The 27,552-nt window shown below is 39.3% G+C and overlaps 1 protein-coding gene across 1 annotated transcript in view; it reads right to left on the bottom strand.

The window, feature by feature from the left end:
* The window catches only part of Itga1 (integrin subunit alpha 1), a 142,941-nt gene that overhangs the window by 58,702 nt on the left and 56,687 nt on the right, over positions 1-27,552 (bottom strand). The window contains 4 exon segments of the mRNA XM_036207009.1: positions 16,535-16,662; positions 17,353-17,464; positions 17,579-17,667; positions 20,516-20,628. Coding sequence (XP_036062902.1) covers positions 16,535-16,662; positions 17,353-17,464; positions 17,579-17,667; positions 20,516-20,628 — 442 coding nt within the window.

Genomic DNA, 27,552 nt, shown 5'->3' on the forward strand with positions numbered 1-27,552 from the left:
AAAACTGCTGTCACTATCTAATCAAAACATTTTAGAGAATGATTACAGCAGGCTCCCAGGGCATATTCTGCTGTATTTTAATGTTCTTTTGTTTTATTTTCTTATATGACTGATTAATATTACAGTAACAAATCATCACATTTAATAAATGAGGAAACAGAGTCTTAAAAACTAATTTCCTGGCTGGGGCTATAACTCAATGGTAAAGGACTGGTTTCACATACATGAGGCCCTGGGTTCAATTCTTAGCAGGGAAGGAAACAAACAAACAAACCAAACTCATGCTCCACACTGAAGAGGAAGACAGGGGTCCAGCCTCAGAAATGTCAGAACTGGGCCCCTCCTAGCATCCCCCTTCTTTAGTTAACATGAGGTGCTAGCTTCTAGTAATCAAAAGGAAACTTGAGCTACAATAGAGTAAATGGGCAAATGAATAAGCTGATAATATTTTTAAAAAGAAATAGAATATGTTATTTCTCCCTTACAGTTGTTTAGTTGGTCAAAGGGTTAAATAAAGGAACTGGAGAATCTATATAATTGTGAGGTGAGACATACATTGTAAGATGATTGAACATGAATTCTGCTTATTTTATGTCTAGGATAACCTTGTTCCTTCACAAATGCATTTTGCAACCAATTTCTTTACTATACATCCCAAGACTGTAGGTTATTCAATTGGAATTTTATTCCCTATAGGAATAAAGGGTAGTGTAGTGATATATTGTTTGTAATGTAGGAAATACATGTTGCTTGAAGGTCAGAGAACAGAGCTAGCCACAGAGTTAGTCATAGAGGTCAGGCAGTAGTGGCACACATCTTTAATCCTAGCACTTGGGAGACAGAAGCATAGATCTGTCTGGATTTCTATGAGTTCAAGGCCACATTGGACTACATGAGATTAATCCAGTCTAAAAAGAAAACAGAGCCAGGCAGTGGTGGCACACACCTTTAATTCCAGTACTTGGAGTCATACACCTTTAGTCCCAGCACCAGGAAGGTTGAAACAGGAAGTGATACAGCTAGGCAGAGAAAGGAATATAAGGCAGGAGGAGACAGGAACTCTGTGATCTTTCAGGCTGAGGAGTTGGTGAGGTAAAAGGTGGCTTGCTCTGCTTCTCTGATCTTTCAGCTTTCACCCTGATATCTGGCTCCAGGTTTTTGTTTTTTTTTTTTATAAGACCATTTATTATTCATGCAACAAGGCAGGATGTAGCTAACTAGTTACACAAAATATTAAAAATGAATGAGGAGAAACCCATAACTCTAATTTGGGTTATTTCCTTGAGTTATATTTGATAGGAAATCACAACATGTCCACACGGTTGGGCTTTCCCGGCGGCCCGCCTAGTTCTTTCCTGTTCAAAATAGCCATTTCCAGGTCAGAACATCTCGTGTGGCTAGGACTCGATTAGGCCATGTAATCTATGCGCATGGGTGGAGTAGCCACATGCAGTCCTGTACGCATGCGCAGCTCACTCTTTAAAAAGCCGGTGCCATGTTGCACGGATCTCTCTCCTCTTCTCTCCTCTTCTCTCTCTCCTCTTCTCTCTCTCCTCTTCTCCTCTTCTCTCCTCTCCTCACTCACATGTGTGCTTCACACAGGCCTGTCACGTCTATCCCTATCCTATATTAATAAACAGCTCTTCTGTGGATTTGTCGTCTTCGGGACGTGTTCCTCGAGGTTAAGAGCGCCTAAATAACTAACATTGGTGCTGTGAGGGAATGGGTGCTTCTGGGTGCTCTGTGCCTGGAAACCCGGGAACCGGGGACGGAGACTCTACGCTACACAAACTGGGAACTCTGCTCGGTTCATGACAGATCACTCTCCATTAGCCTGGTCACACAAATCCGCATGCAACACCACTACTGATTGGTGAGTTTTCCCCTTTTCGGCTAGCGTAAACAGTTTCCTGAATCTGTGAGAACGACCAATGAGCCTCGCTGGTTATTATTGAGACCGGGGGAACCCCTGGCCACAGTCTCCACTGGCTACGGTCGGCCCCCATCGCAGGCCAGATTTCCAGCCACCTCCCAGTCTGCAGCTTGAGATGTTTTTCACTATAGGACCACCACCGTCAGGTGCGTCCTGGGGCTGTGTGAAGCTGGCACATTCTTAGTGCCCGACGGGGCGGCTGGGCGTTAAGGGCTCCCGGGAAGTCCTTGCCTCACACAGCAGGGGGAGGGGGCGCTTATCAGCTGACGAGCTGATAAGGCGGCTTGTGCCCAAGATCTGTCCAGCCTCTGGGAGGTCTTGGCTCCGGATCATGTTTGGTTTTTTTTCTGCCTCTCCGCTGCAGACATGGGAAATAAGGCTTCCAACCCGATCCCTTAGGCTGTCTTCTTGAGGCTTTACTTAAAGATTCCTAAGCTTATCTGTCTCTGTACTGAGAGATGGCCCAAGTATGCTTTAAAAAATAACAAAATATCCCAATCTTTTATGGGAGTTATCTAATTCTGGCCAGCGAACAGGCAAATGGAAAGCTTTCTCTCTCTCTCAATAAAGCTCTAGAAAGGTAACCATGGCTTGTGATTCTTCCGCCAACCAGCATGCACCTCCAGCTGGCCGCCGCAGGTGGTGGCCAGCCATGAGAAGTGCAGCTTTCCACTATTGATACCGTCACGATTTTTCACAGTGACTCTGCAGTTCTAAAGGCTGAAATCTGAGCTATATGTTTGCGATGGACAATCCTGGGGGTTGTCCTCAGGCTGTGCTGGCAATGGCAGGCACATTTTTGCTCCGAGCAAAAATGGCGTCTGGGGTCTACTGGGTAGACCACTGCAGCACAGTTGCAGCCCTTCCCATCCCTTGATGAAGAGGATGGTGAACTTGAGCTGATTCTTAGATCTCTCTCCATTCTTTGGGGATGCCCAAGATTGGAGTCTGATCCTGGTTTGTTATTTTAATTTTTTATTTTCCACTCAGCTACAGCCATGGGACAGAGGGCAGATACCACCCACTTACATTGGCAGATGGGGCGGGTACCAGTAAATCTGGCCACTTAACAGCTCTGTGGTACCTGTAAACCTGACCGCATAACAGTGTGGCAGGTACTTCAGCCACCGAATGGGAAAATAAGAGTTGCTTCATCTCCAAGCTTTCTGCTAAAGCTCTAAACCTTTTCTTTCCTTTCCCACTAAGGCGTCTGCCACGTTTAACCTTTTCTGTCCTACTTCTGCGCTGGCGGTGGGCGGGCTCAAATGTGTGGGCTTGGGCAGTTTCTAAGACTTGCCCTAACTTACCTTAACTCCACCCACTCATTCTGAAACTGCCTTGAGAACCACAGACTGGTCTAAAAGCAGCTGAGATCTAAACAATTAAGTTTACAATAATCAGGATGGCTCCTAAGCCAGAAAAATCAGCTTATAGCCTCAGGCAAGTCTTCCAAAGGATCAGTTTATAGTCTGTCTACTGGCAGATCTTCCAAAAGCTGTCCTTAAGCCACCAATCGTCAGGAAAGAAATTCAGGACACAGAGTAAAATCCGTCTCTTGTTCCCGGCTAAAGTTAAGTATCTGGAGAACAAGGCTCCTGACCCCACAGGCAAAAAGAGTCATCTGTGGAGTTTAAGGTGTGCCAGGAAAGAGAAGTCCGAAAACAAAATTGCCAAATGCTGGCACTCGCTGACTCCCAAAAGCTGTTGGGTCCCTGTTTTAAATGAAAAAGGCCACAGGCTAGCGAATGCCCTGCCCATCAACAGCCTTGTCCTTGTGCTGCCTAGAAAGACAACCAGTCAGCTGACTGCCCCCAGGTGCCAAGACACATGGGTACATCAAGCTAAGACCTCCAGCAAACCTAGGCTTGGCTACAGACACAGCAGGGAACCCAGAACTCAGCAGGGAAGTGATCCGGTTGGTTCTTTCCTTTTGGACATCAGAGCCATTGACTCAGTCCTGGGAGTTTTAGGATGTCACTTCTCCTTTCTATTGTCAGGAACAGAGGACAGCCTTACTTACCTCACCAGATTTAATTGTACTTTCCAGAATTACTTAATGAGAAAGATTTCCAACTAAGATAAGAGCTCATTGTCTCACTTTATAGTTACCACCTGTGTTTCTCATGTGCATACAGACAGGGCCATGATCTTTGCCTTGTCCCTAATTCAAAAAATATGTTCTCTTCCAATCTCAAGCTCCAGAGGACACCAGGATCCACTGCCTCGTCACCAATTCCAGAGGAATAAGGTATCACCCCTTTCCCGACTAGGGCCACACAGGGCCGGAGGCAAAAGGGGCCATCAAAATATCCAGGCCGTAAGGATATAACAATCTATCACTGTTCAATACTCAGCAACTGATCACCTGTGTTTCCTAAATGCTAAACTAACAAAACAAACAGGTGCCTTAAATAAACTGCCTTAAATAAGACTTGTCTCGGGTAAAAATTAAGCAGGGTACTAAAACATCACAGCCACCTTTTTAACATGTTTCCATCCAGACAGGCCAGATCTACCTCAGATAAATGTCAACTCCAAAAACAAAATAATAATGAGTCTTTTCTATAAGCTTTTATGTCACCAGTGTCCTGTCAGACAGAAGGTTCCCAGCCGCACCATGAAGGACGGACAGCTGCAGGACAAGGCATGACAGAACTTCATCCCAGGACCAGCCACATCATGAAGGAAGGACACGGCTGCAGGACTTCATCCCAGAACTTCAGGAGCCAGCCTCCTCATTTCCCTTCAAGGACCAATCAACGTCCACCATTCAGCCTGAAGCAGTCTTTGAGAGAAGCGGCGCCCCATACCCATTCATCCACATTTTTTTTCTTTTTTAAGAACATATGAGTTGGGAATGATAGGCAATCACAACATGTCCACATGGTTGGGCTTTCCCGGCAGACCGCCTAGTTATTTCCGGTTCAAAATAGTCATTTTGACAGTTGAAGACTCACAGCATTTCACAGCATTTCTAGTTCATTCTCTGTGCTTCACACTTGTGGTTCAGATTCTGCTCCAGTTGCCACACGTGTGGCTTGCTGCCATGCTTGGGCTTACTCCCCTGGATTCTTAAGCCAAATAAACATTTCCTTCTATAAGTTGCCTTGGTTGTGGTGTTTTATCACAACAATAGAAAAGTAATACACTTGGTAAGTCAAAGACAGTCAGAGACATGTACTTTATATTTTATTCTCATCTATCTGTCTGTCTATCTAACATCTATGTATTATATATCAAATATATAAATCTGTCTACCATCTATTGGTCTATCTATCCATCATCTATCTATTTATACAACTGTCATCTATCATCTATCCATGTATCTATCCACTACCTATTTATTATCTATCATCTATCTAATCTGTCTACCATCTATTTGTTTATCTATTTATCTATCATCTATCTGTCTACCTTCCTACATATCTATCTATCACCCATCTGTCTACCCATCTATCATCTGTCTATCCACCTATATGCAATCATCATCTACCTATCTAGCACTTGTTATCTATCTTCTAACCCATTTCGCACTTCAGCAAACTTATTCTTTGTAAATGTTGAAATACAATGAACTTACAATAGTCAGTTCCTTCATTTTTTTCAGGGTGCCCAAGTGCTAACTACCCTACTGGAGGCTATTTTCAAGTGACTGTCTTTAGGATTTTCACCTGTTTTGCTTTGAAAGTTTAAAGAGCAGAAACCTCCAGGAACATTTCTTCCTCCCAACCCATCCCCCTCTCTTAGACAGGGCTTGAGTGCAGAGAACAGCAGCCTGGGGCCTGACTCAGGCTGCATGTCCCTTGTCCCTTTCAGGTGGATCTGAGGCCTGGACTCCACCTGAAACCACACCTCTGCTTATCCTCCGTCCCTACTCTGCTTTGCTTCCCTGGATCCTTCTTTCTTTTCCTTAGTAATCCATACCATGTGACTCCTCTTTCCACAGTCTGCCCTTGGCAACTGGACCTCAGGCATTATCTGTGCTCCTTTATTCCCACCTAAACCCAGATGTCAAGGTCTTGAACCTCAACCACAGCAGGGGTTGCTCTCACAAGCCCACTCTCAAGTCCTGCTGTTTTGGGCTATTAACTGAAACAAAGCAGCCATCACACTAATTCCCCATTCAAGGCCTCCCATTGTTCTCCACCACTGACAGCAGGGACTCTGCAAAATAGTTCTATATCATATTTTCACTCTCATTTCAAAGAGAGAAAAAAAATAAAACGTAATGTTATTCAGTGAAGTGCCAGGTTCCTTAAAAAATGTTAAAGTCATGCAGTGATGACACACACCTTTATCCCAGCACTCAGGTGGCAGAGGCAGGCAGGTCTCTGAGTTCAAGGAAAGTCTGGTCTATAGAGTGAGTTCCAGGACCGGTAAGGCTACACAAAGAAACACTGTCTTGAAAAATCACAAAAAAAGGAAGAAAGAAAGAGAAAAAGAAGAAAAAATTAAAATTAGAGTGAACACCCCATATACACATCTCTCTCCCCACAGCTTTGTCACTCCATTCATTCTGGAAGATTCAACTCCACTTCCTTGCAAAACGTTTCTCACCCAGCTGTCAACATAGCCTATCATACTACCATTGACTTTCCCCGTCTGAGAACTCAAGGGTGAACTTGTCTGCACTGCATTCTTCTTAGTTGTGCTGTGTGCAAGTCTTATCTTTACAAGTGGGATTGAAGTTCCCAGGGTCTGGCAGGGTAAAGAGCATGGACTATGTCACAGCCTCTCATGTTCCTTTATCCGTTCCTGCCACTTTGTTTCGCTCACAGTTGACCCTCATACATTCCTCATAGATGACTGTAACAATGCAGAGAAGCAAGTGGAGAACTGAGATAGGAAAGAAAGCGATAGGCAGACCAGGAGTGATACACAGAGTGTGGGAAATGAGAAGGGAAGTAGGAGAAACTCGGATATTGGGGGAGGGGACCTTCAGTGTTGATTGATGGCCAAGGCTAGAAGCATAGTTTCTTAGAAACTAGACAGAATAAAGCCTACTGTCGGGGTCTTCACTGGAAAGGGGACCATTCATTATTTTATTTTTTTTTTGTCTTAAGAGTCAACTAATAATACATACGCATAATATTATACTGAGTGCTGGTAAGAACCAATTCAATATAGATTATTTCAGATCAAGATTAGCTTCTAATTTAGGGCAGACAAAACAAATCCATACAAGCATGACATATGAAAATTAAAGATGTATAAATTAGTCAAGCATTGGAAACAGGTCCTGGGGATCAAGAAGGGAAATAAGCACTCATATTCACTGCTTTACAATGAAAAACTTGGTGGACAAAGGTGTATCCAGGTAAAGGATATTACCAGATTAGAAATCCTATGGAGAGGAATAACGTGGCCTTGATTTTGGAGCACGTGTCAGGGAGATAAGGAATCTAAGCCATTCAGGCAATTAAAGGAAGAAAAAACAACCAATGATTATACTTAACCTGAAGTTGTCAAACTGTATTAGAATGTACAGAAATTTGAGAGTAGAATTTAAGTAGGGACTTTTGATACAAACATCACATGGGGTGTTCTAGGTATTTTTGCTAAGTTGAGGGGAGTAAGCAAGGATGAAAGCTGAAAGGAACAAGTGAGTTCAATATGGACATTCTTTAATGAAGAAAGGCAAGAGAATCCAGTATCAGCAGGAGTGGATGGATGCAACAACACTGGTCTCTGCGTTCTACAGAGGGCTGATGAACAGTCTGACAGCCTTATGTAAGGCATTGGTTAGCACTGGATGATGTGTTTGACCCTCTTGATTAGTAGAACAAAAGACAGGGATGAAATGACAGCTGAAGACAAAGCTTGACAGCAGTGCAGACCTGTAATCTTAGCCCTCAAGAGGTGGAAGAAGCAATGATCAGGAGTTCAAGGTCACTCTCAGTCTGCTATGCAGTGAGTTCAAGGCCAGACTGGCCTATATTAGGCCCTGTCCCCCAAAAAAGAAATAAACACACAACGACAAGAAAAAAACCCCTGAAAACAAGCAAATAAAGCAAAACAACAGCAGAGCAGTCAAAAGCCAGGGACCCAAGAGCCAGCTAAGTCTACTACATTAAACAGACCCACTACCGGCCATGAATGTTTCTTCTATGTGACATTTGCTGTAATTTTCCACTAAATACAAGATGTACACCCAACCCCATCTCGTGTAGATCCTTCAAAATTAATTATCCTTTTACATTTTCTCCCAGGAAGTTCTAGCACTCTGGTCTATGTTAATAGGTAAGATTTTTTAAAAAAAAATCCATGGTCAAAAATAATCTTGGAAAACACAGAGTAAAAAGGTAAATATGTGTCTTTACAGCAGGATCCCATTACCCCACTTCTCTCTTTTTTGTACAAAAATGTAAACTGTACAAAAGAGAAAGTCTTGTTTGAACAAGCACCTGGCTGCAAGATAATAAATAGAAGAGGAGAGGAGACTTCTAATTCTGTCCTCAGTTGTGCTCCTCAAGTTCATAAGCAAATTGTTTGGAAACTATTCTCTTTGTGTTTGATAAGAACATGTTCCAATCACAGATTGGAATAAAGACATGATGCATTTTAATTTTACTTAATGGAATGATTTTGTGAGGGACATACCCAATACACTATAAAACATAGTTTGGAAAACATTGCTGTATAACACTAGCCGTTATCTACCTTTTAAGATCAACATTCTTATCCCTATTGTATTTGTATAGCTTTAGGCATGTAGCTATACAAATATATGTTTTTCCTTATTGCTAAGATGGTGGTTGTTTTTGCTTGTTTGTTTTAAAGCAGAAACACAATTTTGGAGTCTTTTCTTTAGTGATCATGGCATCAGATGTAATATTTTGTCAGCTAAGTACTTTAAAAATACCTGCTGACTTAGAATCAATGAATTTTCCAAATGGTTTCATTTCTTTTGCAGCTAAAAGGAAAGGGGCAAGTGAATGTAAATCATACAAAAAGGGTACTATTAAAGCAATAGATAGATGATCTTGATTATTCTGCCATTAAACAAAGTCTCAGATTCTAGTGGTTTTTTTTCCAAAATAACAAGGAAATTGAAGAAAGGAAAACATTTGAAAGTGGTTATTAAGTATGTCAAGTCAGTGTTCTTTGAACAGAATTTTCTTTTAAAAAACATATGTGTGTATGTGTCTATTTGTGGATGTGTGCATGTGAGTGCAGGGTCTGTGGAGGACAGAGTCATCAGACCCCCTGGAACTAGTGTTAGAGGTGGTTGTGAACCACTATTGGATGCTGGGAATCAAACCCACATCCCCCCAGAAGAGCAATACATGCTCTTAACTACTAAATCATCTCTCTAGCCCAAAGTCAAAAAAGTTAAAGGAATCATTCACTCACTCAGAAGTGTACTATTTCCTTCTGTTGTCAAGTCACTTGTGACACTGGTGCCTAAATCTTAATAGTGTGAACTATGTTTGCAAACCGTCATTCAGCAATTGATATCAAACCAGCAGCTTCTTTAGGGAAGGAACAACAGGGAAAAGCTATCCCATTTTCCATGCATCAGTGAGATGCCAAGCTCCTTAATATTACAAGAGCTCAGGATTTGTTGCCTGACCCATATGTGATTTCTTTTATCAATTGATACCACCAATGCCCTGCCCTGTGGCATGTTTCTTTCGTGATTAAGTCATGCTGTGTGATGATAATATGGGCTGCAGATGGAGCTAGCTGTCAGCACGATCTTTCTGGAACTGTTATCCGAAGCCAGGTTTAAGCTTTTGTCACTATGAACAGGGACATAAATATGACTGGGCCAAAACTCTATGCTCATTTCTAAGGAAATGAGTCCTTAGACTCTACTTGACAAAGATAGAGATCCCAGCGAAGGGGCATCTTTAACCAGCATGTTGCTTGAAGAAAGAGGCCACAAGGAAGTCAATCCAGGCAGAAAACCACAGACCAGAGTAATGACAGCAAGTACTAGATTTGTGGTCCAGGGGCAAATTCTATGGGACAAATCACAGCTGGGACAAATGGGCGGAAATGAGTGAACACCTGCCAAGCAAGATTGAAACACTGGAAGCCCACCAGAGTTCCTCATACAAGTGCCTCCTAGCCCAGGGTTCAATCTGACTTCATGAAGCAGAGCAAAGGAAAGAAGTCACTACAATGGTTTTTGTTTGTTTATCTTACGATGAGAGAAACTGCCAGGGTTCTATTTTCAAAAAGAAATAAAAACAACGTGAGTGACCTGCTTATCTACAAACTCTAACCAGCATCCCAGAAATGAAAGAACAAAGGCACAATCCTGTCATCAAAGAATTCTCAGCTAGCCAGGAGACACAGACCCATACAACAAAAAGAAATGCTGTGAAGGAATGAGAACAATGGGTGAGGGCATTCTCATGCCCTCGAAACAGGAAAGGGGATCCTGTGGGTGAGATCATCCCAGTAAATTGAACAAAAGTGACACTGGAAGTTATCTAATGAAGTCCACAGAGCATACAGGGCTGGGATGGCTCAGGGTGTTCCATCCAGAGGGAGTATGAAGAGTCCCACACACTATACGCAGGGCAAGGAAGGACCAAGGAGAGTCTGAAGATCGAGGTGGGCACCCCTAGGGGATGCACTGGGAACGACTGTGACCAGGTTGTCATTTGTGCCTTTAAGTGCCCCGAAGAGCTTGTACATTATTCAAAGGGCAAATAAAGTAGACTTTTATGGAAGGAGATTATCTGAAATTTACTTTGGAATGATTGTTCGAGTACATGTTGGACAGAGATGGGGAAGAATGGAGACCAGGAGACAAGCCAGGGTGAAGGTTCATCTCCTGCTGTGTACCATATTCAGAAATTCCACTGATTGACAGAGTGGTGGCTGCAGGGCCCACTTGGGCGTCATTTGGGGCATAAAACCAATGAATCAGGTGCCACATTTAAGGCTTCTAGGAAAAATGGCCATAAAATGTGCAGTAAAAAGAAAGATAAATAATATTCCTAAAATTTAATTAATCTCTCTCTTTCATTTTGCCTACTTTAGTGCCATGCTGCACTCCTGATGGGAACAATCTAGACATTGTTCCATTAGTATATTTCACTTTTATATCAAGCCTCACAATTTACTGGTTTTATTTAGGGTAATGCACTTGTATTTGACATATTTACATCCTTCCCATTTATTATTCAAAACAATGTTATGCTTAGGTATTGAGGATCAATAAGACCTCCATAATGTTTATACCATCATATCTTTTATGGTAAGCTCCAAGTATTTCAGGTTTGTTTTTATGAGTGGTTTTTGAAAAGGCAATTTTATGGCCTTTACTCTGCCTTAGGTAAAAGATTGAGTGGCAAAAATTCCTTGACTGTGTTTGCAAAGTCTTAATGGGACCACACAGAAACATGGAGGGAATCATGAGTACCTAATTACAATGATATCTCCATCGTTTTTTATGCATCTACCTAATGTATACACATTGTCCTGTGACAATATACATATAAGCATTTTTTCTGTATTCTTCCTTCCCTCCTTTCTTTCCCCCATCTTCCTTTGTCTTTTTAGAATAAGTGTGATTTGAGAAATGTTTCATGGCTTGAGACTCTTTCATTGTTTGAAATTACTAAATGATGAATCTGTAACTGCAGAAACAGGGCATTACTAATTTCTTCATTGAACTAAATGTATTGTCACTACAGAAAACGAAACCTCACAGCCCGCAACCTTTTATTCCCTTTAAAACATATTTGGGGTGAAGTGCTTCTGCTGACATCGACAAAGAGATATCTAAGGTTTTTCTAACTTAGATTTAAGATGCCTGATTTTTTTAAGGTACTATATTTTAATTTAGATTTTTGCATGAAATCACTGTGCTTGCAGGTTCAAAGGGGGAAATAAATTAAGTAGCAACTGTTTTATGTGGCTCTATCTTGATTAAAACAAAGTAAAGACAAAATAACAAAGTTTACTCTTAGTTCAACCTTTCTCCTGCCTCTGCTAATGGAGGTCAGAGGCCTGTGGTTGAGGAAGGGGCATGGCATGCTTTTCCTTTACTGGCCTTTCCACATGTTTCACTTAGGTTGTTACCCATCATTTCCGACCATTCCAGACACAGAGTTGGAAAGATAAATCCCTACTTGATTGGTACTGTCCTAGGATGAGCTGGAGACTCATAGCTGTCTACTATAGCTTTTTTTTGTGAGTCTCTTGAAAAATAATTTTTATTGAGCCCTCATGCTAGATCTTGGTGAGTGACCCATATTGATCATGGGAGACACATACATTCTTGACTCAAACAAATTCATGGAAGAAAGGAAGATCCCAGTATAGACATCTCTGTTTTGACTTGACCAGCAGTAGCTAAACATAATTATTGGTGCTGCAGGTATCTTGGGGATTAGTTGGTTGTGTGTTCCAATTCTATAAACACATCACAACTACTATAGAGCTTAATGGAACATGTGTCAAGATCACTGTAGGGCTCAGGTGAATCTATACAGAGAAATCTTTACAGATCCATTATTTTCATATTATTTTATTTTATTTGGGTTGTGTGTGTGGTATATGTACATATTTATGCATTTGTGTGCATATGTGACAGAGGGTGCTTATGCATGTGTGTATTCACACACATATATGGAAGGCAGATGTTGACATCAAGTGTCTTCTTAGATTGCTCTCCATCTTGTCTTTTCAGACAGGATCTCTCATTCAACTTGGTGCTCATCAATAAGCTCTAGGAAATGTACTTGTCTCCATCCCTCCAATGTAATGGTGAGATTGCAGACATGTGCTAAGATACGCAGTGTTTACATAGGTGATGTGGATCTGAATTTAGGTGGCATGTCTGAGCATCATGTAATTTACCCGCTGCATCATCGTCCCAGTCCCTTATTTCCATTCTTAATGCAATTATACCTTTGATAAATATGCCCCAGAGTTCTTAGTTGCTTGCCCTTAGTTGCAGAGATTTCCAATTTCTTCTGTGAAATCTCTCACACAATCTATTTTAGTTTTCTTCTTCTTGTGAATGGAGGTATAAATGATAAGAAAAGGGAAGGAAAATTCTAGAAGTTAATTCTGCAAGTCAGTAAGAATTGAATGCCTTAATCACAGCAAAAGCAAAGCAACCCATGAATCAAATTTCTTTAAATGATATTCATAATCAGTCAGAAAATAAATGGTTGTCAAAACAAATTTTCCATGTTTGAAAAGAGTTGCTTGAGACCACATGGGACATTAGCATACTTTTCAGTTCCTATCTTTGGAGAGAAAATACTTTTCCTTGTTTTATATACATGAACCATTTTCTGAATCCATTTAAAGAAGGTCAGATTTTAAGAGTTTAACATGTTATACTTAATGTCTTATCAAACGTTTAGCAAATGTAATCGGCTTAATGATCCCTTCTAAACCCTTTTACTTTAGAAAAGTTTTTATGAAACTAGTCATTGATGTATCTTAAATCAGATGTAAAGACAGTATAAATAACCAAGGCTAAGTTAATATGCTTAGGAGAAAATTTAAAATGCCACCTGCAAAAAAAAAAAATCTCATCAAATATCCACCATCAGAGGAAAATACAGCAAATGCTATGCTGTTCACATCTTTTGTCAACTGTTCACTAGAGTTCACTATTTCAATGATAAACAGTAAACTAATGTGGGTAAGATAAACTACCCTTTGCTCTTGAGTTGACTGTACTCCAGAGTAAGTGGCAAATATGGACATATGCACATCAATATAAGCATAGAGCATTAAACAAGAGTTTCCAAACTTTAACATATTTAAGAATCATGTAAGGTTCAGGTTCATTGTTCCCATAACATCTTCACAAATTCTGATTTTGGAAGTGTTGGACATAGTGTAAGCACCTGGGGCATTTTGAAGCAGGAATTACAGCCAGTGTGTGTGAAGGACTACTGTGTCAGATAGAAGTCCCACCGAAGCAACAGTCACACCTCTTCTTTTCCCCACAGTAACTGAAGTCCTCACACTGAGCTGCCACACAACACACCAATTATTCTGACTGAATAGATGGGTGAGTGTGGTTAAGCTTCACTGTGCCTGGTACAAACAAAATGTGACGTGGACGTTCAGAAATACAGTTTCTCTACTTTTTTGTAAATTAAATTACTTTTTTTGAGACAATGTCTCACCGTGTAGCACAGATCAGTCTGAGCCTTGTTGTGTAGCCCAGGTTGGCCTCTAGTCACGATGATTCTTCTGTCTCATCCTAATATAGCCTGCTCTTTTTCTCTCTTTAGGAAATGGGTTGTTTTGGGTAGGGCTGGAAGATACCACAAATGTAGAAAGAAATATCTGTGAAATGGAACTAAATGAGTTTGACTCTGTACTTTGCTCTGAGGTGAGTTCATTATTTCCCTCCATTATTAACCTGTAGCATCTGGCCCTCAAGGGCTGGCCTCCATGCCTCTAAATAGTGTCATTGTTCCATCCAAGAAAGGCTCAGAGCTCCATGAAGCCCACCCTGGCAAGCTGAATTTCCTCTGATGTACAAGCAGAATAGTTCCTCTGGGGATGTTGAGACAAATTAATTGTAGTTCTAGCAGTGAAAAACATAAAAAAATAAATTATAACATTGCATTGAACGTGTAAGCGTATGATTGCTATCTATTTCCAAACCCCAGTCATTGACACCACTTTTCATGGAGGCCATGATGATTATTCTAAAACAGCTGCGTTGGCTTTTACAAAGAGCTATAAATACTTTTATAGTGAAACAAACTATTGGATATAAATATAAAATGAAATATGCAAATGCCTAGGCAATATTAGAAATTAAAAAAAAATTTCAAAGACTGTTATAAGGCTTGGAAAGAACAGCTCTGTTAAGACAGTAAAAGTGAGTGTATGGGGAGGAAACATCACTGGGAAAGTGAGGAGGGAGAGAGGAACTGTGAGCAAGCATTTCTATATCACATGATGGTGGAGGGAAGGGACCACCACAGAGCACAGAGTGACCCTGGCCAAGGGGACTTAGAAAGGACAGCAGAATCAGAGGGACAAGCTACATAGACTCAGATGGGACCTGTTCTGAGACTTTCCTAGAACTGAAGGCCTCAGAGAGCAAAACCTTGGGATTACATTTTGAGAGCAGCCTCTTCTGACCTGCGATAATCTGCCAGGTGGAATTGGAATCATCACTAAGCTTCCCATACATTGACACGTGAGGTTTGGTGACTAAAGGTTCCTACCAGTTTCTGACTTAGTATCTGAAGTCAAAGAGTCATGTGAGTAGTTTACCTCCTTTACAGGCTATAAAGGCAATGAATTTAGAGCCTATACCCCAGAAAACAGCAACTATTTTGCTTTCTGTGGCTGGAGTCAGGTATATTTCCTTGTCTTTAGGGACAGAAATGACTGAAAACGTGGGAAACCGACCTTAAGGAGTATCCAGTGGTTGATTAGTAGCTTGCTTCATTTGTTATAAGAAAGGTGATTATAATGAGACAGTCCTCTGAGATTTCATTTCATTTCTTCAAACTCTGAAAACTTTGCTCTGATCTCACCAAAGGTGACTGATAACTCAGGATTAAATTGTCAGTTTACAGAGATCTACAGGGGTAAGTTGTATATTGAAGTAGAGCTTTCATATTTTCCATTTGGCAAATATGGTCTAAAATTAATCTTTCTTTAATTTTGTTTTTTATTAGTTAATTTTTAGAATTATCATGCTTTATGAAAAATCTGAACATTTTTGTCTTTGTAAAAAGATAGATACAGTTTTTTTTTTATAGACTGACTACCTTTATTAAACACAAGGACATCAAATAAATGCCTAATGTGTAATTTTTAATCAAGCAACAACAATGAAGTATTGGATAGAAACAGTTTAAACATTTGAAAAAGTACTAAATGTTAAGGTTATTATTATCAGTACAAATGCGGCTTTAACCAGTGCATTAGTTACTATTAGAAAGCACACAGGGTTAACTTTACATTTAAAAAATACTGTCCAGAAAAATGTTTACTGTTTCAAAGTTCATTGCATATGTAAAAATTATATAAAATTTTTACATAATTCCATCTGTAAAAATGGGATTGTCAGGAACTGCATTGTAGTTTCAGCTCTTAAGACTCAGATTGGACCTTAGAGTACAGATAAGCTGAACTCAAGTTTGCGCAGAGATACATACTGCTTGTGATGCATTAGAGTGCTCTGACGACAGAATAAAGCTTTTGGATGTATTTTCCCAGGTGTGCTGTGGCAAAGTCCTGAAATTGAAAAGGTCACCATATTCCAGCCTGCGTTTTACTAAGTTCTGTTATACTCGAGTATAAATTGAAACAGTTTACAAAGGCTAATGTGATTCCCTGTCTTCTAGCACTATGGGATAGATATAGTTTTTAGACTGGGTCTTCTGTCTAGCTCTGGCTTGCCTGAAACTGGTGATGAAAACCAGGGTGGCCTTGGAATCGTAGAAATAAACCAGCCTGTAGCTCCCAAGTGCTGAGATTAAAGGCGTATGCCAGCACACCCAGTCAAAAATCACGTTAGTGCAGTTTAACTCACAAATAAGCACAGCATATGTCTAGTTTAAGGGAGCTACCCAAACACTTGCCCAGTCCCAAACTATGCATTAGAGTCTTTAGAAAACAGAAATGAAAAGCAGAGTCACAAACCTGTGTCTGTTTAGGGCCAATATCCATCCTCTGAAGAAGGTCATTTAAAAAAGCAGTGACACTTTGCCAGGGATAGATGCTGTTGGAGCCATCCAGGACAATGACTATGTCTAGCTGAGTGCCGCATTCTGAAACAGAAGTGGTGTGCAAGTCTGAAATCAGCCTTCTGAGGAGTAAGTCAAGTATTTTCCCGGCTGCAAGAAACTCATTTGAAAAGATACACTGGTGTTTTTCAAAGTGCAACCATTGTTTAAATACTGTATTTGGTTATAATCTGTTTGGACTTTGTGCCACAGAATGTCCCCGCTCCTTCTGAAACAGGTTTCTGGGTATAGCCCTGGCTGTCCTGGAACTCACTCTGTAGACCAGGCTTGCCTCAAACTCAGAGATCTGCCTGCCTCTGGCTCCTGAAGTGGTGGGATTAAAGCTGTGTACTACCATCCTGGCCTTCTAATTTAACTTTATTAATGATACACATGCTACGTTGGAGAATTTTCTCCTCACAGGTTTGATTCTATTTTTATTCTGTACAACTCAAAGGATGTTCTCCTTCTCAAAGAGATTCACTCTTTAAATACAATCAGCATGATAGCCTTAGCCACAAAGTTTAAACGTGATTCATAAGGTCATTTGTGCTAATATCAATCCCCCAAACAGGAGCAAAGTTTGGTTATATATTGGCAAAGCAAATATTTTCCCAAGTTGGTAATGCTAGTAGGTGAGAAATCAGTGAAGCCTTTTGGTATGCTCTTATGTATCCATGTATCTCACTCAATGTTTATGCATTCAAACACAGAAATGTTGCATAAGGTGTGTACCTCGTACAGGGGCAAAGGAGTTCACAACTTGAAATGCAGGGCTGACGTAAGAACAAATCCCAGTCGTATAATGCACATGTCCACATCTGTAGGCATACAAAGGCCCACATGCCTTTAAAACATAAAAAATGAAAACCTTTAAGATGGAACACCCTCTGACAGGTTTCAAAGACATAACTAATTTCATTCTGATTTTTATAAAATATATTACTCTTTTCTTTCTCACCAGAAATCCTCCGTTTGGGTTGGTAACTAAAGTGGATCCAAAGGTCATATTTTCTTTGATTTCTGTGACATTGGGAATTGACGTGTCCACTACAAAATAAGAGCAAAATTTCATGAGCGTGAAAATATGTTTCATAATATGAAATGAAGTGCCTCCTCATTAAAACATTCTATTTGCTTTGCTCATCTCACAGCACATTCTTGTTCTGGTTCAACTAAATAGCTTTCCCGGTACTGGGGAATATAATGAGCAAGTTAAGGCTGAAGAGCTGGCAGATTTCCCAGAGACTGTGTCTGTATCACTGTTTCAAATAGTTTGGCTGGACTTCGAAAGAACGCATAACTAGCAGGGCGATGAGAATGTGGGATCGGTTTTCACACGTTTTTGCTAATTGAAACAAATACAACATTTAGTTTCCTAAGAGCATAGAGATAATTTATGTTCTTTGTTATAAACAATCAATGGCCAAGTTCAACTTCTGGGAGGAAAACTGAAGATGCATCGAACAGAAAAGTCAAACAAAATGGTTTTATCGGGATTTTCAAAATCAGAGGGACATTATGAGAGCTGCAAAGAAAGCTGGACCAAGATTAGAGAAGTGTCCGGGAAGTCTGGGTAAAGAGAATACAGTGATGGGACTATATTAGACACTCCAAATAGGAATGTTGAGTCCCACAGCATTCCAACCTGACAAAACTGGCAAGAAGCATTGCTTAAAAATTCACGTTAAAAAATAAAAAGACTGGACAAGAAAAGTGAACACTTTTAAACTCTGCTTGGAGTGGAGAGCATAAATATTTGAAAGTGGCATAACTCAAGTTCAAGAAGACTCTTCACACTCTTCATGTCTGCACATATTTTCACCTACAGGCTTACAGTCAACAGAGAAACAGGTTCCTGGATGGTGCATTTCACTTCCTAATCTGAGAATCCAGTTTTGTTCAAGAATTTGGTCTATCTTGCTTTGAAAGTATCCTGTCTTTTTTCTTTTCTATTTTTCCTTCTACTGAAAATAGATTTTTTCATACATTATATTCTGATTGCAGTTTCGCCTCGCCCAGCTTCTCAAAGATCCTCACTGCCTCCCCTCCCATCCACACCTTTTCCTTTTCTCATTAGAAAACAAACAGGCATCTGAAGAATGGTAATAAAATAAAATGAGATAAAACAAAAACAAACAAAAATGAAACAAGATAAAACAAACAGAGAGAAAAGAACCAAAGAAAAAGCACAAGAAACACAGAGACACACATGTTCACACACATGGAAATCTCATAAAAATACAAAACTGGAAAAACACAATATATACACAAAGGACCTGAAACATTTTTTTAAAAAAAGCCATGACAAAGCATTATGAGTCAAAGGACCTCCAGATGAAACATCTTGAACTGGGCTACTATGTACATTGGTATTCAATGACCTGCACTGGAGACTGTATGTGAGTGTCATCTAGGATCATAATGCATTTCTATGACAATTAGAGGCTATTGAAGTGTTTCTTACTGCTAAAATGTCTAGGCTAGTTTAAAAACTATTCTGATTTTCAGGAATGGAGGATAAATCCCAGGAAAACTCGAAAGATGCTTGAACCAACCATATGAAGACATTGAGAAGAGACCTCAAGCAGCCAGGTGGTACAGGAGACTCCAAAAGTGTAAAGAAGAGGCTGACACTGGGCTCCTTGGTTTTGTGTTTCAGTTTTCTTGTCTCCTTAAAGAGAGACTCTATCAGGTAATAAAACTCAAACACAAGTCCCAGGCTTGGAGAAAAGGAGGGTAGAAATTTAGGGTCAATATCAGCATCTATAAAAAGGAACATGGAGTATCTTGAAAAATGAGCCATAAAAGGACAATTATATGTTTATGTATTCCGTCTGAGTATCTGGATTGCCTGAATAGGCAATGTGAACAGTAGAGTCCATACAGCCTAGTGGGAATTAAAATGAACCAAGTGGAATTCTAAGAACTTATAGCCGGGAAAAACTCAGAATCTGGGAATGTTCTCTGACAAATATATTCTCTGTTAATACAAAAAAAAAAATAGTAATACCACTCAAAGGAACATAAAAGACTAGAACTATTATATTTATAATTTAAAATATAGTTCAGTTTGTGTTAAAAAATATGAATAACTAAGGAGAAGCCAAAAAGTTTAATCCAATGTCAAGGAAAGGCAGCAAACTGGAGAGGGATGTTGGAGACCTCCTTGATGCTGCAATTGTCAGGCAAGGGTAGTCAAACATCTACAGTAGCTATTTTCATGAATGTAAAAGAAAAATATTCACAACAATTTCTGAAAGAAATTAGAAATTGAAAAGCAGAGATCTGAAAAAAATACATTATCTATCGTGAACTTGTAGGGATATAGATAATATAATCATTTTTAATATTGTACAGATACTGAAAGAATTCTCAATCCTCTCTAACTTTAGGAGAACTTTTCTAGTCATACTACAATCAAAAGTGATATTTCTATGAAAACATAACTATTTTGATACAACTATATCTCATATGTTTTTAAATGTCTGTTAGTAAATTTAATGAATGCAATGTCTTTCCTTCACTTTCCTTTAAAGACTTGGGTACTAAGTTAGCATTTTGTGCGAGGAATGTGAGATACTTTGGCAAACCACCTCTTTTCAAAGGATCCTGAACAATGTAAGGAAGCAATGTACAAGTGGAGTAGCTATTCCGATTCTATGACTTTGCTGATGAGTTACAGTAACAAAGTAAGGGCTGAAGGATCCATGATGCTACTCTATGTGGATTCTAGATAGCAACTGCAGAATGGTCATTTATTACTTTTAATACTTTATATTATATTTCATACTAATACTTTATAATATCAAAATAATATTTTGAGTTGCTTGGAAGTTTTTTTTTTTTCAGTAAGAATATGGGCATGAGTAAGGAAGGACTATTTGATTTTACACACCTGGCAAATCCAACTTCACGCAGGGCATTGATCTTTCTCTCCCAACTGGGCACTTATAGACATCTCCAGTTCTTGCTTTGGGTTGGCCAACTAAAGGAGAACCAATAAGAACCCTGGAAGTTGAATAAAGCAATTAAACATTTTAAACATAATGAGACATTTGCTTTAATTATCTTATGGTGAATTCTAAGACGGTTGACAGTTGTTCCCATAAACACTACGAGATTGTGACCCTGTTGGTAATTATTTAATGTCATCTAAAACAAGCAGAGTGTCACCATCAAGTTTCAGATTTTTAATGTTGCTATAAATCTTAGTAGTCAGTCTGGTTATCTCTGAGAAAAAAAAGAAAGAAATGCTAGGAAGAAAGGGTGTGGAGAAAATGAAATCGGTATGGATTGCATTGAGTACAGCTACTAGAAAGCAGTAAAGGTCCCTCATAAAACTTCAGGTGGGGATGGAGAGATGGCTTAATGGTTAATAGCACTTGCTGCTCTTACAGAAGACCTAGCTTTGATTTCCAGCATTCCCACAGTGGCTCTCAAATATCTGTAACTTCAGATCCAGGGGATCTATGTCCTCTTCTGGTCTCTTGAGGACTACATGCACATGGTATACAGACAAACACACAGGTAAAACACCCATACACATAAATATTTCAAACATTAAAAGAAGTACATAATAAAAAAATAACTAAACAGTGCATTACCATCTGATCCAGCTGTACCACTCCAGGATAGATATATAGTTGAAGGATTTTAAGCCAGCATGTACAGAGATACTTACACATCCATGTTTATTGTTACACTATTTACAATAGCCAAGGTATGGCATTGGCTTTGATGCTCATCATCAGATGAACAGATTAAAAATATGTAGTACATATGCACACACACACACACACACACACACACACACACACACACACACATAATGGAGTTTTCTTCAGCTCTAAAGGAGAATGAAATTATGCCATTTGCTAGAAAATGGAAGAAGACATCATAGTGTGAATCAAAATAAGTCAGATACAGAAAGATAAGTTTTTATATTTTCTTTTCTATATAGAAACATATATACATACATACATTCATAATATATGATATGAAAGTAGAGAGAAAACCATATTGAGGTAGAGGAAATTTTTTAAAAAGTGGGAGGGTAACAGGGAGAAAGTCAAATATCATATTCTCTCTAATACAAAGAATCTGGAGCTAAAGGATGTACACATAACATAAAGTCTGCAGTGGAATCATCAGGGCAGGAGAAGGGAAAGGGAAAAGTGTAAAACCATATGAGTAACAGCAAATGATACATGTATAAACAGGGCATTGTGAGTTATTTTCTTTCTTTCTTTTTTTTTTTTCCAGAGCTGAGGACCAAACTCAGGCAAGCTTGCCAGGCAAGCGTGCTAAATCCCCAACCCCATGAGTTATTTTCTATACTAACAAAACATAATTTAAATAATTAAAAAGATGCACCAGAGGCATCATCGATTTTGCTTTATTTTTTTTATCTATCACTACCATATTTATCACAGCTAATCCTGCTATTGTGTTGCTTTATGAAAACACACAAGTAGAAATGAGATTTTTCCCATGAGAAACTGCCAGTTTCAGAGAAAGCAGGAAATATAAACATGAGATCATCCTGGGATTTAATATGAGAAAGTCTTAGATTATAAATACTCAGGAAAGCAGGACAGTTCTGAGATCCCAGATAAAATCTTGTGTCTTTCTAGACAACATGACGAAATACTCCATCACTGATGAAGAAAATAGAGCTGTTTCAGCTCCTCCCTGCTTCAGGCAGAGTTCAGATCTGTGCCAGTCACTTACATAGTCTCCCAGAATATCATCATGAAAAGACACTTCAGTATGTGTGATTGCTAAGGTCCTTGTGTGGATCCCCAACTGATGATTTTGATGATGGCTAAACAGCTATATTCAGTCTCTAGGACTCTTTCATTCACCATAAAGCTCTGAACTTCAAGATTGTTTGAGACTATGTTCTTATGAGCTCAGAGAAGACACAAAACACATTAAAGTATTTTAAAACCATATCTATATATAGTTTGGAATATAAGTATGTCTCAATATTCTAGAATAATAAATTAAATGAACTAAAATTTAATAGGAACTTGTGTAAATAATTTTACCAAACTGCACATTACTGTCTATATTAGTACAGGATGTGGGAAGCCTTATTTAATGGGAGTTCATGTGAAAAAGTCATGGAGGATTTGGTTGACAGCACAAAAGCATGAGCCAACAGTGTATTTTAGTGCCAAATATGCTAATGTGACCTTAGGCTGTATTGCTAGAAATAGATGCTCTGGTCAAGGAAAGCGATAGTCCCTCTGTGCTCTGCCCTGGTCATGTCTGGAATCCTCACAGTAAGAGGAACATAGGCACAATGGAATGCATTCAGGAGACTGTGACTCAGATGGTTAAGAGTCAGGCAGTTTTGTCAGGGAAGAAATGCTCCAGAAAAATTGGGACATTTAGTAAGGAGGGAAATGCCTGAAGAAGGACTAAAAGGTTATAGAGGGGATACAAATGGCTCAAGCAAACACTTAAACAATTTTAAATACTTGTATATTTGTCATGCTGACAAAAGATGGTGTTTATTTTCTATAAATGCTTTGTAAAAGCTTGTATTAACATAAATAAACCTATAAAAATGATAAATATCGAGCTATTAAGCAGAATTCCTTAAACATATAGTATGATGCACTGGCTGAACATTTTTCTGATGTACACAAAGAACCATAAGAATATTTCAGTCTTTTAGGCTACAGTTCTTACTTCTAGGAAGTCATCATTAAAAATGGTCTAAAATAAGGAAAAGGGCTTAATACATAAAGGCAATGCTAAGGGATAATTAAGAAACAACGACGACAGCAAAAGTAATTGATTATTGTAGGCACATTCTTGAAAACCTCGTGTTGCATACAAACCAGAAGTTAATGAGTGTATGCAATAGGATGAAAATTTATCTGTGACCCAATTCAAAGAGAAACCCTAGCTAATTTAAGTGAAAAACTGGTCTAATTTAAGGGAGATGAAAGCAAATTATTAAACTCACTATAGTTGCACTGATAACGCCCAGATTTATTGAGTTTATGCCATTTGGCAGACACCATCCTAAATGCCTTCCAATATTCTAAATAATTAAATTCTCTTTGTAGAAGATAGCACAAGCCTTGGTGATAGGCTTTGTGAGTTCAAGCTGTGGCTTTAGTGCTAATAGCTATCTGGTTAAAGGTAAGTCAGTGACCCTGTTTGTGTCTTAATTTCTTCAAGGCCAAAATGAAGGCAGATCCCTATCTCACACTATCATCACCACAAAGGTTAACACAGTTAAGATGTGCAAAAGGCTTAGACCTGCCTCAAGCTCATATTATGGGCTCTCTAAATGTCAGTTATTTCTATTGATGTTTCTTTATTTCAGATTAATAGAAATTAAAATCTATGTAACACATTTATTTAAAAGAGGGTGTGTAAAATTACAACATGCTATACTAAAGAGATTAAGCTTAGTTTCTTTTACAGTATTTTGTTTTATGCAATATGGCTACATAAATTTATGGTAAAATAGTTTAGAGAAATTAGTGTACTCCTATTGAAACTATGTAGCATTTGGCTAGATAAGTTAATGCTTATTAACAATAGGATGGGAGAGATGGCTCCATGGTTGAGAGCACTTGCTGTCTTCCAGAAGAGTAGGGTACCCAGAACACACATCTGGTGGTTCTCCACTGCCAGAAACTCAAGGTCTTGAGGACCTCACTCCCTATTCTCTCCTCTGCAGACACCAGCACACACAAGCATGTGCACATGCACACACACTGACATACACTCATGCACATAGAGAAAAGAGGCCTCTAGCTAGGCGTGGGGATGTGTGTCCTGTTGCTTGGGATGTTTCAGTAGGAAGAACAGGAGATCACAAGTTCAAGGCCATTTCCAGCTACATAGTGAGTTTGAAGCCTCCTTGAACTATATGAGACACAAATGGGAAAAAAAAAATAGGCATCTCACATTCAAGCTAGTCCATGAGATGAGGATAGAAAAGGGATAAAACTCAAAATTCAAGTGTCCTAAAATGGGAGCATGAAGACAACTGTGTGTATCACAGCAGTGAATGGCTCTAAACTTGGTGCAAATTTAGCAATGTCTTGGGAGGAAATGTGTCACCGTGCTGTTGAGTTCAGTGTAGATGGATAGAAGTTGACACTGGAGAAGTAGATGAGGTTCAAATCATGAGTATTATTATGGTCCAGCATAAAACTTTGCAAGTTCAAAAACCACCAAACCTGTATGTATGTATGTATGCATGCATGCATGCATGCATGTGTTCATCTATTCATTCATTTTTGAGGCAGGATCTTGTTAACGAGCCAAAGCTGGCCTCCAATTTGTGATCCTTCTTCCTCCACCTCCCAAGTTCTGGCCTAAAGGTGTGTGTGTTACCACACTTAACTTCCATTACAGGTGAGTGTCATATAAAACATATTTGCCTGCACTGCTGTGGATAAATTGGAGGGAAGCAAAGTTAGGGGGACAATATAAAAATTCAGATGAGATATGAACTAAGGAAATAGAGAGAAAAGGAGAACCAATCCTATAAATCAATATTTAGGTGATGAGCTGCTCAGTCTAGGTTCCTCCCAAAGGAGAGCTAAGACAAACAACAACAATAAAACCCAAGTAAACAAACAAACAAAAAATCCCAATGGTTTAGAGAGACTCTTTCAAGACATTTCTAGGCATGCACAAGTATGGAGTTAGAAGAAGAAAAAAATAGAGGGGATGAAGAAAGTAATTCTGGTTATAGAAACAAAGAAATAAAGAATGGGTTACTTCCATAGGTGGCTGTGATCAGAAACCATGTGAAACATATATAAGCATATTGTGAGTCTGGAGTCAGCCAACAGGTAAGTATTACCTCCTTGAAGTAGTGCAGAGTAAGAGAGGGTTGAAACCTGGCATGTATGTGAAAGAAGAAAATTAGATAGGAGTGACCAGAGATAGATGGATGGATGGATGGATGGATGGATGGATGGATGGATGGATGGATAGATAGATAGATAGATAGATAGATAGATAGATAGATAGATAGATAGATATAGAGAAATAAAGACAGAAAATGTGGAACCAGTGGTGTCACAAGAGCCAGAGAAGGGATAAGGTCCAGAGTGACAGGTGAGACAGCCTCAGAGCTCAGTGTCATTTCTACTACATTCATTTTAAAAAACAAACCCCCAATTTAATAGATGCAAATAGATTATTTTCTTGAAGCAATGCAGGTCAAAGCTCCAACACCAAGAAATGCATAATTCCAACTGTACTGTCTACAGATCTCTCTTTCTTGGGCTGCCTAGACCTCCAAATGGTTACCTTCCTTTTTTAAGACAAGCCTGTTCGTTTCTGCACTGCCTGTATGATCAGGGACCCTACTGCCTCTACTGTAACATCAGCTTTTCTACATTCTTTCTGACAGTCATTAAGTGTAAGGAGACTGACTCCGTAATAATTTTCATTTGCTTTAAATACTTAATGCTTTGTTAAAAAGGTAAATCCAAATTTATTAGCATAAGCTCATCTCCTTGGTTTTTAACCGAGCTATTTGAAATAAAGTGGCTGCAGATTCCGTGCTTCTATTCTCATTGATATTCTGGACCCTTTTCCTTCTCTGCTGTCTGTGACATCACTGGTTTACTGGTTCACTATTCACAGGACATGAGTGATAGGAGTTAAGCCATTTTGGACCATCTGGATTTTGTTGGGGTGCTAAAAGACTAAAGTCAAATGAATGAACCCAAGAGACAGAAGAATATCACCATCCTCAAAATCTTGATGAATTATAAAATCAAAGATGCTTTAAGTCAGTAAGTGTTGGGTGATTGGTTATGCAGCAACAATAAATGAAAACAGGAAAGAAATGACCTGTTCCTCTGGCTTTGTAACTTACTTTCCCCTCTTCCATGGTGCTCCCTAGACCTTGGGTACAGCAGCTGTGTTGTTGATGGATCCCTTGGGACTGGGCTTCTGAACTTGGCATTTTGAGCAGTTGTGGTTTTCTATAATTGTCTCTTTTGCAAAGAGACGTTTCCTTGATAAAACTTGAGAACTACATCTGTGGTGAAGAGCCCAGAAGATCAGGAAATTTGCTGTGAGATTATGTCTCCTGGAAATGTCAGAGAGGCTACATCTATGAAGCCTCACGAACATGGCCGCCTAAACATGACCTGAACAAGAACAAGAACAATAGACATGTTCTTGTGGAAGGGGAAAGCTTGTGAGGCCTCAACCTCACAAAAATAACTATAGGCAATTAAAGAATGCTGAGAGCAGGGGAAATAGTCTTCCCCTGGGAAGAGTACTCCAAATGTTATCTAATGCCAAATAGTCAGCGTGGGGGTGGGTGGGGAGTGTGTGTGTGTGTGTGTGTGTGTGTGTGTATGTTTTTTATATAGTAATATGTAACATTATATGGACTGAACAGGTTGTTTTTACATATTTACATATGATCAAAGAAAGAAAGGAGTCAGGTGTAGTGGGGCAAGCCTTTGCCAGCTCTCAGGAAGTAGAGGAAGGAAGGTCACTGTGAGTCTAAGGAAGCCTGGTCTACACAGTGAGTTCCAGGACAGCCAGAGCTACATAAAGAGACCGTCTCAAACAACAACAACAATACCACAAAAGAACAAAAAGAAGAGGAGATGGATTTGAAGGAAAGCAGTTGACACATGGGGAGGATAGGAGGGAGGAACAAGAGGGGAGAACTAATGTAATTATTATAATCTCAAAAATAAAAAATATATAATAAAAAAACATGAAGGTACTATAAATTTGAGTTTCATGTCTTCTCTCTCTCCCTCGCAAAAATAGCTATATTCCTTTAGCAATAATTAAGGGAGAGGCAGTAGAGTATGAACTTGTACAGTGACTTCAAGCGGCAGTATAGCCGACCAGGCACACTTTCAAGTACATTTCTAGTATGGATGGGCAATACAGTTCCAAAGCCCCTTCCAACCC

This window comes from Onychomys torridus, chromosome 15 (genome assembly GCF_903995425.1).
Source record: "Onychomys torridus chromosome 15, mOncTor1.1, whole genome shotgun sequence".
Lineage (NCBI taxonomy): Eukaryota > Metazoa > Chordata > Mammalia > Rodentia > Cricetidae > Onychomys > Onychomys torridus.